The sequence below is a fragment of the Dipodomys merriami genome, unplaced genomic scaffold, assembly GCF_024711535.1.
Source record: "Dipodomys merriami isolate MVZ:Mamm:240054 unplaced genomic scaffold, mDipMer1.0.p SCAF_71, whole genome shotgun sequence".
Classification (NCBI taxonomy): Eukaryota; Metazoa; Chordata; class Mammalia; order Rodentia; family Heteromyidae; genus Dipodomys; species Dipodomys merriami.
The window spans coordinates 4,454,350-4,467,212 of NW_027206302.1; the positions used below are offsets into that span (position 1 = coordinate 4,454,350).

General features: G+C 43.8%; 1 protein-coding gene across 3 annotated transcripts in view; it reads left to right on the forward strand.

Moving 5' to 3' along the window:
* The first annotated feature begins 869 nt into the window (after positions 1–869).
* LOC138818048 (protein argonaute-3) overlaps positions 870–12,863 on the forward strand; it is a 78,758-nt gene continuing 66,764 nt past the window's right edge. The window contains exon 1 of one of the 3 annotated variants that reach the window (XM_070008912.1): positions 870–874. Coding sequence is in view for 2 of the 3 variants with exons in the window: in XM_070008913.1 (XP_069865014.1) it covers positions 1,527–1,545 (19 nt within the window). In the remaining variant the exon portion in view is untranslated. Of the gene's footprint in view, positions 875–1,346; positions 1,546–12,863 lie in introns of those variants that run through there. The other 2 variants (XM_070008913.1, XM_070008911.1) reach the window with 2 other exon arrangements.

Consider the following 12,863-nt stretch of genomic DNA (forward strand, 5'->3'; position numbering starts at 1 on the left):
ATATATATATATATATATATATATATATATATATATATGGACATTTCGCGTGTTTTATCCTTGATACTTTAAAATTGGGAGGTTATTTTCAGTCACAGGTATGGCAAGAAGAAGAGAGGCAGAACTCGAGACAGATGGAGTTTGAAGTTCCTTCTCTTCATTAAGCCTATATAATATGGTAGGTGAATCTATTAAGTGCTTTGAAATTGTAACCATAGTAAATACTTCGGCTATTCATGGACATTTATGGAAGATTTTTCTTTGGGCTTTATGTAAGTTATCTAAGCTCAACAATGACTTTGTAAGGTTCCTACTCCGATTAGGAAACTGAAGATCATACTGACTAATTCAAAGTCCCACAGTGAGTGGGAGTGGGGTGTGGACTGAAAATTGTGTGTGTGTGTATTCCCTCCTTTTCCTTTAAAATAATATGGTTTGGTTTTTAAAGGGAAGCTTTAACATTGCAATGTAGGGGACCTAGCGTGCCTGTAAAGCTTACACACGGGTAGTACATTGTGAGTACAGGGGCACACCTCGAGTCGCGAACTGCCAGCCTGGGGGAAGGTAACCAAGGAAACGTAGGTTAGCAGGGCGTCCCCGCTGGAGGCTGGGGGTGCTGGAAATGCCACAGATGTTTTGCATGTGAGCAAGAGAACGTATGCAGTGGCCTGCAGTGAGGTGGGGAGCCGGGGCCGGGTTGGGAGGCGATTCTTGGTCCAGAAAGAGACTCAGTCAGGGGAGAGAAACGTCTGGCAGGCTCCGGGACTCGCAAGTTGGAAACCCACTTCTCTTCTGGAGAGTTCTTCGAGGTGATGAGGTGTTATTTCAGCATTGAGGCGTTTTAAACATGGAAAGCGTTCCATCCAATGTTCCGGTAATGTTCAGTTCGTTTTCAAACTCCAGTCAACTTCACCCCCCCCCCCCCCCCCCAAATAAAGCGGTGGTTCAAGTCCCCAAGGCGGGTGGCCAGGCTCGGTGGGCTGCCAGCCCCGGGTGCGGCCGCTTCTCAGGTAGGCCCCGAGGGCCGCGACGTCGCCCCGGGTAGGCGGCACCGCGCGCCAGGGTGGCGCGAAGGACGTCGGTCCTTCGGGGCTGTCTCCGGGCCGCACGGCCGAGGGGGACCGCTGGGCCACGTCGCTTACGCCCACGGCCCCGCCCTGGCTCGGCGTCCCTGCGCCGACGTCGCGCCCATCGCGCTCCGGCCCGGCGGAACTGACGCCGGCGGGCTTCCGGGGACGGCGGTGGCGGCGGCCCGCGACTGTGGGGGGGGGGGGAGCTCGTGCGAGCGTCGGTGGCCGCGGGCGACGCTAGTCCTGGACGCGGCTTCCCTCGCCGCGGCTCCCCCCTCGCCGCGCCTCTCGCTCGGCCGAGCTGTCTACCGCAGCGACTCTCCCGGCCGGAGCTTGCGGAGCGCCGCGACCCCGCGACGCCCCCATCGTCCCCGCCTGGCGCCTCCGAGGCTCCGCGCCCCCTCGCTCCCGTAGCGGGCGCACCTCTCCCTCGGAGCGCGTCCCTCAGCTCCATGAATGGAAATCGGCTCAGCAGGTGAGTCTGGGCCGCGGGGCGGGGTTCACCTCTCTCAGGGGTTGACACAGTCGCCGGAGGGTCACCTCGCTGCGGTCCCCGCGCGCCCTCGCTGCGCACCCCGGTACGCGGAGCTGCGCGTCGGGCGGGCGCCCCAGGCTGTCCGCTCCCCCCTCCCCCCCACGGCATCCCCGCAGCACGAGCCGGTGCCACTGCGTTGTCGAAACCGCCGGAAGGGTTGAAGTTTGGGGTTGTCCATCTTTGCTCTTTCTTTTCCTTTTCCTTTTCTTTTTCCCCCCGCCGGTCCTGGGGCTCGAACTCGGGCGCTGTCCACCAGCTCACTTTACTCAAAGCTGGGCGCTCTATCATTTGGGCCACAGCGCCACTTACGGCTTCTTCTGTGATAAATTGGAAATAAGAGTCTCTTAGACTTTTCTGCCTGGGCTGGTTTCGAACCGTGATCCCTCAGGTCTCACCCTCCTGAGTAGCCGCTGGCGCTTGGCCTGCTCTTTCTGTCAAAACGTCTGCTCTTGCGGAATCTAGAGGGACTTGCGCTCCCGTGGTTCCAATCAGAAATGACAGGGTGAACATGTTCTTTACGTAGGGTAGTGTGCCAGTGTGCCCCCAGAAGGCCGGGCCACCTGCCATCTCCCTTACCTGCCCTTCAGGGTACACAGCGAAGACCACTGACATCACTGATGGGATGAAGTTTACAAAATGCCATTGCTTCCAGTCTTCCTCTTCACCCCACCCCCCACCCCGCCCAAACCGTGCCTGGGGAGCATTGTAGGTAGTTTCTGAGGAACCTGGAGATGTCATTATCAGCCTGGATCGCTGCTCACGAGAGGAGGTGGCTCTTAACACTAATGACAGCGGGTTTGTTTTTACTCATTCTCCGTTCCCTAGAGAAAGCAACCATCGTATTTCTGGAAATTTGGGATTTAGGAAAACTCTGGTTCTCATTGAGGGACATAAAGTAGGTGTTACATAACAGTTTGCTTATACATTTTAAATCAAAGTTCTCTTCATCACTAAACATTCACTAATTTATAATTTTCAAAATGTTAAGGGAGAGCTTGTTACTATGGGATCACAAGTCCCAGAATTTCACATCTCTTTCACACACATTCTTGCTGTCTAATGATCTATTGTTCCCTCTCTTATCCATCTTGTTGTTGTTAGTGGTCCTGGGACTTGAACTCAGGGTTTTCACTCTGTCCTACAGCTCTTTGACTCAAGGCTAGCACTCTACCACTTTGAGCACAATGCCACTTCCGGTTTTTGAGGGGTTAGTTGGAGATAGCAGTCACTTCCGGTTTTTGAAGGATTAATTGGAAATGAGAGTCTCCTGGAGAGTTTTCTGCCCCAGTTGGCTTCAAACCATAATCCTCAGATCTCAGCCTCCTGAGTAGCTTAGGACTATAGGTGTGAGTCTCTTTTATCTTCAAAAAAACCCAAACCAATTTGAAAGGTACCTTGTATAAAAGGACCTAGAGAGGGGCTGGGAAGGTGGCTCAGTGGTAGCGCGCTTGCCTTGCATGCCTGAGGCCCTGGGTTCGATTCCTCAGCACCACATAAGCAAAAAGAAAAAAGCTGGAAGTGGTGTTGTGGCTCAAGTGGTAGAGCACTAGCCTTGAGCTGAACAGTTGAGGGACAGCGCCCAGGCCCAGAGTTCAGGCCCCACGACTGGACTCAAAAAAAAGGACCTAGAGAAATAAGAACTTTTACACATAGATTAAGTATAGCATCAGTACATGCAAAACAGCACTGAGAAATATAGAGGTGGGACAGAGAGAGGGTTTTGTTACATTTCTATTGAATGCAATTTTCTGTTTCTACCATTTCTCTCTTTTTTGTGCTTCCTTTTTGCCTGTTTCACATTTTATTTTATTTATTTTTTTGTTGGTCATGGGGCTTGAACTTAGCCTGGGTGCTGTCCCTCAGCTCTTCAGCTCAAGGCTAGTGCTCTAGCACTTGAGCCACAGTGCCACTTCGGCTTTTTCTGTTTATGTGATGCTGAGGAACCGAACCCAGGGCCTCACGCATGCAAGGCAAGCACTCTGCCAGCCCGTTTCACATTTTATAAATCAAAGTGTCTATATTGTGATGAGTTAGATTCTTACTGGTATGTATATGTCCAAAACAGGCCCATCCTTCCTTTTAAGGTTTCTACCACATTTGTTGTTGGTGGTTGTGGGGCTTGAACTCTGGGCCTGGGCACTGTCCTCAGCTGTTCAGCTCAAGCACTCTATCACTTGAGCCACAGCACCACTTCTGCCACATTCTTTTGCCACAAATTTGATGATTTGGGGAGTATAGGTGATTTTTACAAATATTGCCATGTGGAGCCTGGTAAACTAAACCTGGAAGTTTATTAATAATCCTAATGTTTTTTGTTTTTTTGGTTTTTGGGGGGGAGGGGTCCGGTTGTGGGGCCTGAACTCTAGGCCTGGGCGCTGTCCCTCAGCTCTTCAGCTCAAGGCTAGCGCTCTGCCACTTGAGCCACAGCGCCACTTCTGGCTTTTTTCTTTTTGCTTCTGTGGTGCTGAGGAATCGAACCCAGGGCCTCATGCATGCAAGGCAAGTACTCTACCACTGAGCCACCTTCCCAGCCCCATCTCTGAGCTTTTTTTGCTCAAGGAAGACTTTCCTTTTCCCACCTGGATTATCTTAGAACCACAATCCTCTTATTTCAGTCCCCATGAGTATCTAGTATTACAAACATGAGCACCCAGCTCTAGAATACTTTTAAAAATTATTTTTCTTTTTCTCCTTTTTTTTTTAATTGTGAAAATACTGTATAGAGGGGTTACAATTACATGGGCAAGATAATGAATACATTTCTTATCAAGCATTGTAACCTCCTTTGTTTCCCCTTCCCATCCCTTCCCATCCCTCCCTCCGCCCCCCCCACCTAATCCTCCCCCTCACCCCCCCAACCAAAGTTGTAACGTTTGTTTTTTGACATAAGGACTTGTAAATCTCATTGTTGCAATGGGTCCACCTGTATCCCTATTTAAATGATTTGTTTTTTCCCTTCCTCTCCACAAATTATGCCAACATCAAATACAGTGAAAGCAGGGGTTATACGTTGGGGGAGGGTCCTTTGGAAGTTTTGTAAATATGAAACTGTGCCAGAATATATTGGCAACATCTTAGAAAGTATTCATGGAGAGAAACTATGCAGTCAGCTGGTACAACTAGCTAAATATGACTCGGAAAACAAAAACTCCTTTTTTTTCTGGGGTCTTTTTTTTTTTTTTTTTTGAGGGGTCCAGTCGTGAGGCCTGAACTCTGGGCCTGGGCGCTATCCCTCAGCTCTTCAGCTCAAGGCTAACACTCTACCACTTGAGCCACAGCGCCACTTCTGGCTTTTTTCTTTTTGCTTATGTGGTGCTGAGGAATCGAACCCAGGGCCTCAGGCATGCAAGGCAAGCGCTCTACCACCGAGCCACCTTCCCAGCCCTTTTTCTGGGGTCTTATTAAATATATATACATATTTAGCTGTCTTCACACCTGGTAAAGTCTAGTTAACATTTATCAACCATACAGTTGAAACATAAAGTTAATTGTTCTTTAATGCAGTTTACCTAAGCTTGGTGTCTAATATAAAAGATAAGCTATAATTTGGCTCAAGATTGTTACCACCAATAAAATTTTTCTTTTTCCTGAGACTTAGATATAATTGTTACGATGAATGTAAAGTTGAGAACATAGTTGGGAAAATGTATATTAAAATACAAAATTTGAAGTGTATATATATTTTTTGTTTAAAACACTTCAGATGCAAGTGTTCACTAGTATGTTGGAGTAATAATGAATTTTGCTTTTAATTCTGTTAAAAGTTTTTTTGTGTGTGTTGAACTTCCTAGGAATCATTTATATGTTTGGATTTTTTTAATTATATGGTTACACATTAGACATAAGTTTAGTTAGTGCATTAGAGAACTTCAAATACAAAAGCCATGATTGTTGGTGAATCATTCCTCACACACAAAAGTTATATTTTTCTGTTTTTTGCTTTTTATTTGAAATATTGTAAATGATTTTTTGTTGTTGTTGTTGGTCATTGGGCCTGAACTCTGGGCCTGGGCACTGTCCCTCAGCTCTTCATCTCAAGGCTAGTGCTCTACCACTGGAGTCACAGTGCCACTTCCAGCTTTTTCTGGTTATGTGGTGCTGAGGAATAGAACCAAGGGCCTCATGCATGCAGGGCAAACATTCTACCACTGAGCCACCTTCCCAGCCCCTGTAAATGATTTTTAAATATGTCCTGTAAAATCTACTAATTTAGTATCATCTGAACTTTGCTGTAAAAAATGGCATAATAGTGAGTTTTGCATGTGTTCTTCTGACTCCTTAGTTTAGGAGACTTCTAATGAAGCTATATTTTTTTGGTCTGATTACAGCTAAACTAAGAGAATATAGTCTGTATTTATTTCCAAATAAAATGAGAATGAGGACACTGGAGGAATGAAATGTTCGTATAGATTTTACTTTGTAGGACCTATGTTTTGTTTTTGTGCCATCCTAGGACTTGAACTCAGGGCCTGACCACTGTCCTGTGCTTTTTTTGTTCAAGGTTAGCACTGTAAGACTTGAGCCATAGCTCCACTTTCACCTTTTTTGTGATTCATTAATTTGTGATTAATTAAAAATAAGTCTTGAGCTGGGAAGGTGGCTCAGTAGTAGAGCGCTTACCTTGCAGGCATGAGGCCCTGGGTTCGATTCCTCAGCACCACATAAGCAAAAAGAAAAAGCGGGAAGTGGCACTGTGGCTCAAGTGGTAGAGCGCTAGCCTTGAGCTGAAGAGCTGAGGGACAGCGCCCAGGCCCAGAATTCTGGCCCCACGACCGGACCCCCCCCAAAAAAAAAAAAAAAAAAAAAGGAGTCTTACACAGACTTTCCTGCCTGGGTGGAATCAAACTGTGATTCTCAGATCTCAGACTCTTGAGTATCTAGGTATGACCTACCAGCATATGGTCAAGGTGAATTGTATTCACAAATTAATATCTGAATTGAAACTTTTGTACAAATACTTGAGGATACATATATGTATGTTTTAATTTAAAAAGAAAGCTGGGTGCTGGTGGCTCACACCTGTAATCCTAGCTACTCAGGAGACTGAGATTTGAGGATCATGGTTCAAAGCCAGCCCAGGCGTGATCAAAGTCAGCGCAGGCAGGAAAGTCCCTTGGACTTTCATCTCCAACAAACTACTCAGAAAAGGCCAGAAGTGGTGCTGTGCCTTAAGTGGTAGAGCATTAGCCTTGAGCACAAAGAAGCTCAGGGACAGTGCCCAGGCTCTGAATTCATACCTCAGGACCAGGAAGAGAGAGAGAGAGAGAGACAGAAAGAGAGAGACAGGGAGAGACAGAGAGAGAAAGAGAAATTTCCTTATGCATGAAGAACAAAAATAAAATGAAACAAACATACATAACTGTTAAATGTGGTTTGAATAACAATGAAAACAATTTCTTAAAAATATCCACAATTCCATCACACTGATAATGTCTCTTTAAATATTTTTAGGGTCATAAAGTAGGTGTATTGTTAGTTTTGAGTGAAAGCTCCATACTGATTTCTGTAGTGCTTGTGATAGTTTACATTCCTACAGCAGTGAGTGAGGGTTTCCTCTCCTCATTCTCACCAGTATTTGTGGTTGTTTCCTTGATTGCTATTCTGACTGGTGTGAGATGGAATGTTAGTATACTATTTCCTTTACAGCTATAGATGATGAATATGTCTGCATGTATTTATTAGCCATATAGAATTCTTCTGGGAACTATGTGTTAGATTTCTTTGTTCATTGTTAATTAGATTATTTGTTATTTTGCTATTTAAGTTTTTGAGCTCTTCATGTATATATGTATATATAAATACATATATGTGTGTGTATTTTTGTGTGTGTTTGGGGGGGGTCCTGGGGCTTGAACTAAGGGGCTGGGCACTGTCCCCTAAGCTTCTTTTGCTCAAAGCTAGCACCCCACCACTTGAGTCACAGCTCTACTTCTAGCTTTTTTTGGTTATTTATTGGAGATAAGAGTATCACAATTGGGCACCAGTGGCTCATACCTGTAATCCTAGCTACTCAGGGGACTGAGCTCTGAGGTTCTCTGTTCACAGCAGGAAAGTCCATGAAACTCTTTATCTCCAATAAGCCACCGGATAACTGGAAGTGGCGCTGTGGCTCAAGTGGTAGAGTGCTAGCCTTGAGGTAAAGAGCTGAGGGATAGAGCTCAGGCCCAAAGTTCAAGCCCATGACTGACCAAAAAAAAAAAAAAGAGTCTCAGACCTTATTGCTTGGGCTAGCTTCAAACCACAATCCTCAGATCTCAGCTTCCTGAGTAGCTAGGATTATAGGCGTGAGCCACTGACACCCCACTCTTTATATATTCTTTATATGTTGTTTTATATATATTCTTGATACTAATCCTCTATTACGTCTTTCACATTTTTTTTGGGGGGGGGTCAGTCGTGGGGCTTGAACTCTGGGCTTGGGCGCTGTTCCTCAGCTCTTCAGCTCAAGGCAAGCGCTCTACCACTTGAGCCACAACACCACTTCCGTTTTTCCAGTGGTTGGTTGTGGGGCTTGAAGTCTGTGCCTGGGGCACGGTTCCTAAGCTCTTTAGCTCAAGGCAAGTGCTCTACCACTTGAAACACAGCTTCACTTCTGTTTTCTGGTGGTTAATTGGAGATAAGAGTCTCATGGGAGGCTGGGAAGGTGTCTCAGTGGTAGAGTGCTTGCCTCGCATACATGAGGTTTGATTCCTCAGCACCACATAAGCAGAAAAGGCTGGAAGTGGTGAAGAGCTGAAGGACAGAGCCCAGGCCCAGAGTTCAAGCCCCATAACCACCACCACCAACAACAAAAAAAAGTCTCACAGACTTTCCTGCCTGGGCTTGCTTTGAACTTGCCATCCTCAGATCTCAGTCTCCTGAGTAGCTAGGATTACAGGTGTGAGGCACTGGTACTTGGCTACTAATCATTTTTTAAAGTTTTAAGTAACAATGTTATTTACCAAAGCAGTTACAAATGAATGAAAAGAATTCTAGATATACTCTTGTTCTTTGGGAGAATTTTAAGTATTATGTAGATAATTTAGAATTATTTATATTAGTGTATATGTTTACTGGAACATACTGTCCTCACAATATGCAAAGAATCTGGAGCTCTGTACAGGGGTTATTTCCTGGAAGTATTCTGTTATATATGGAAAAACCTTAGCTCAGCAAATTCTTGCCAAATTGTCTTTAACTGTTGGACTCTAGTTGAAAACTATTTTACTTTATAATAAAACCATCCAGTTCACATTTGTTTTTATATTCCTAAAATAGTTGAGTCTACCTAAAAGACAATTTATCTTGTTATTCTAGCTAAACACATTCTATTATAGGACTTAAAACTAAACTTTAAAAAAGTAATTTATTAAAAAAATTAACGTACAGGAGAGAAATGCCAGAGGAATAATTCTGTGTTCAGTAAGGTAAAACTAAAAAGATACTTTATTTACAGCTGATATCTTTTCCAGACTGATGTAGTCTCTGGATGCTGGGACTAGCAGCATTTACCAGGCATTCCTACTTTGTAATTCAGTTGTCTAGGATACCCAAATAGACTCTCATTCTTGGCTCACGAAGTAAACAGATGTGAGAAAGAATATTGTGTGGCTTTCTTCCATAATGGTTATGCTGTTAATATATATAACAGCCTTTCTATATGTATTTGGAATTTCTGTGGTTTTTCTGCCATTATCTATGTAAATATTAATGACTTTCTTTGACTAGTCACTGCTTTCAAAAACAGAGATTGTTGAGAGTCAGCAAAACGTGGTCATATAACTAATGCTTTCTCTTATAAGTGTAGACATTTGTAGCTTTGTTACAACAAGAAGTTATACATGTTTGTCAGAAATATCAGCATAATACAATAATAAAACAATTTTTTTATATTTAGGTAAAAGTTTGCAACAGAACATTTTCAATTACAGGTTTACGTCGATACCTTTTTTACTAATATTTCTACTGATCACTCAATACTCACTACTAATATTTGTTTTACTAATACTTTTTAAATTATTTTTTATTATTTTTTACTAATACTATTTATTTCAAAATCCTCTGAATTTTAAAAATAGTTAAAGGCCAGGTATTGGTCACCCACATCTGTAATCTTAGCAACTCAAAGGTTGATATCTGAGGATTGTGGTTCAAAGCCTGCTTGGGCAGGAAAGTTTGTAAGACTGTTGTCTCCAATTAATCACCAGAAAATCCAGAAGTAGAGCTGTGACCTTGAGCAAAAAAACAACTCAGGGACAACTTGAACACAGTTCAAGTGTCAGGGCCAAAATTTAGAGATTACAAAATGGGCTACTTCAGGCCAGGCTCTGGTGGCCCATGCTTGTAATCCTGCCTACTCAGGAAGCTGAGATCTGATGATCACTGATATGATTCAAAGCCAGCTCTAGCAGGAATGTCTGTAAGACTCTTTATCGCTAATTAAACACCAAAAAGCCAGAAGTAGAGTTGTGACTCAGGTGGTGGAGCTTTGAGCACAAAAGCTCAGGGACAGTACCCAGGCCCTTAGTTCAAGCCCCACAACTAACAACAACAATAACAAAAAAACCTCAAAAACCCTTCTCAAGCCTTACCTGGTTGTACAGTGGCACAGCTGTCATCCTGAATTACCTGGGAGACTGAATTGGGGAGATTGCAATGCCAAACTAGACAGGCAGAAAAGTCCTCAAAACTCTTACTTCCACTGAGGAAAACAGGACTCAGAGGTGGGACCCTGTGATCTCTAACTGTAAGAATCCTAGGGTGGGGCATGGGCCCAGGCTCAGTCTCAGATGTGGGCTCTGGTGGTAAGGGAGAAACTATCCTAAAAATAAGCAGACAAAAATATATCACTCAGAGCTATCTCACCAGTCTAGCAAGCTTGCAGCCTCAAATGCAAACTCTCAGTACTGCCCAAAAAGGGGGAAAAAAAAATTCCCTATAGTGCTGAGAAATTGAACCTCAACATGCCTGATAGTTTATGAGATTTTTAAGCCACAGGGAATGTGATTAATAGGAGCATAATACTAAGTATAGTAGGTTTTGGACAATAAATATGAGCATAATAGTGAAGAAGGTTTTAGACAGATTTATCAAGCAAATAAGTGGAATTTGCAAGTAGGAGCTTACTAAAAGTCCCATACTAGTGTTTGCTAGTTAGCCTGGTCGCTTAAAATTTACAAAAATCAGCCAGGTGCCAGTGGCTCAAACTTGTAACTCTAGCTACTTGGAGGCTGAGATCTGAGGATCATGGTTCCAAGCTAGCCAGGGCAGAAAAGTCAGAGATTCTTATCTCTAATTAAGCACCCAAAAAGCAGGAAGTTGGGCTGTGACTCAAGTGGTAGTGCACTAGCTTTGAACAAAAAAAGCACAAGGACAGTGTCCAGACCCTGAGTTCAAGCCCTAGAACCAGGACACACCAAAAAACAGATGTACAAAAATCAGAGGCAGCAGGGTGTTGGTGGCTCACGCTTATAATTCTAGCTATTCAGGAGGCTGAGATCTGAGGATAGTGATTCAAAGCCAGCCTGGGCAGGAAAGTCCATGAGACTTTTATCTCCAGTAAACCACCAGAAAACCAAAAGTGGTGTTGTGGCTCAAGTGGTAGAGCACTAGCCTTGAGCTGAAGAGCTCAGGGACAGTGCCCAGGCCCAGGGTTCAAGCACACACCAGCCAAAAAAGAAAAGAAAAAGGTCAGAGGCATTTTATGTCAAATTTATAGATCAGTCTTTTTCCAGAAGAAAACCATATATATATATATATATATATATATATTTTTTTTTTTCATTCCTGGGGCTTGAACTGAGGGCCTGGGCACTGTTCTTGAGGGTTTTTTTGTTCAAGTCTAATGCTCTACTTTGAGTCATAGCACTACTTCTAGTTTTCTGGTGGTTAATTGCAGATAAGAGTCTCATGACTCTTAAGACTCTCAAGACTTTGCTGCCCCTGCTGGCTGGGAACTGTAATCCTGAGATTTCAGCCTTCTGAGTGCCTAGGATAACAGGATTAAGATAGAAATTCTTGCTAGTGCTGTGTCTTTTTCTGTAAGAACATAATTATTATTTTTTTTGGCAGATCTTAGGACTTGAACTCTGGGCTTAGGCTCTGTTCCTGAGCTTTTTTTTTTTTCTTTCTTCCTTTGCTCAAGGCTAGTACTCTTCCACTTGAGCCACAGTTCCACTTCTGATTAATTGGAGATAAGAGTCTCTTGGACTTTCCTCCTGCCCAGGTTCGCTTCTGAACTGTGATCCTCAGATCTCAGCCTCCTGCCTAGGATTACTGGCACACAGCAAGATATTTTCAGAGAGAGAGAGAGAGAGAGAGAGAGAGAGAGAGAGAGAGAGAGAGAGAGAGAGAGAGAGAGAGAGAGAGAGAGAGAGAGCGCACGTGCGTGCTAAATAAGTAAAACGTGCATCATTGGAAGCATAATGTATTGACAGAACTGTTTCTTCCATTAGTTACCATATAGTTCTTTGCATTGCTTACTTATGGAACAGAATTCTAGTCTTTGTCAGTTTGAGTTAAAAGAATGAGGCAATATAGAGTTCAGTATAGTAGGTTATAATTCTAACTCTGTTACTTACTAACAACACACTTTTTTTTCTGTTGGTCATAGAGCTTGAACTCAGGGTCTGGATGCTGTACTTGAGCTCCTTTGTTCAAAGCTAGTGCTCTACCACTTTGAGCCACAGCATCACTTTTGGATTTTTGGGGGGTTTTTTTTTTTTTGGTTGGTTGTGGGGCCTGAACTCTAAGCCTGGGTGCTGTCCCTCAGCTCTTCGGCTCAAGGCTAGTGCTCTACCACTTGAGCTACAGCGCCACTTCTGGCTTTTTCTGCTTATGTGGTGCTGAGAAATTGAACCCAGGGCCTCATGCATGGGAGGCAATCACTACCACTGAGCCACCTTCTGAGGCCGTCACTTCTGTTTTTTGAGTGGTTAATTGGAGATAAGTCTCATGCATACTTTTCTGCTTAGGCTGGCTTTGAACCTTAATCCTCAGATCTCAGCTTCCTGAGTAGCTAGGATTACAGGCATGAGCCACCAGAGCCCAGCTAGCAGTACATTTTTGAACACATTATTTGTGCAAAATAGAACGTGAAAATTGATCTCAAATTTGTGAGGTTGGTCTAAAAATTAAATGACCTAATGTATGTGAAGCATTTGTATATTGTTCAGGACTTAGTAAGGAGCTTGCTAAGTTTTATCTAGTGCATGTTATCTAATTTGATCCTGATAAGGTTACACCTATTTGCTAGGTCAGAAAACTAACTCAGAGATAAG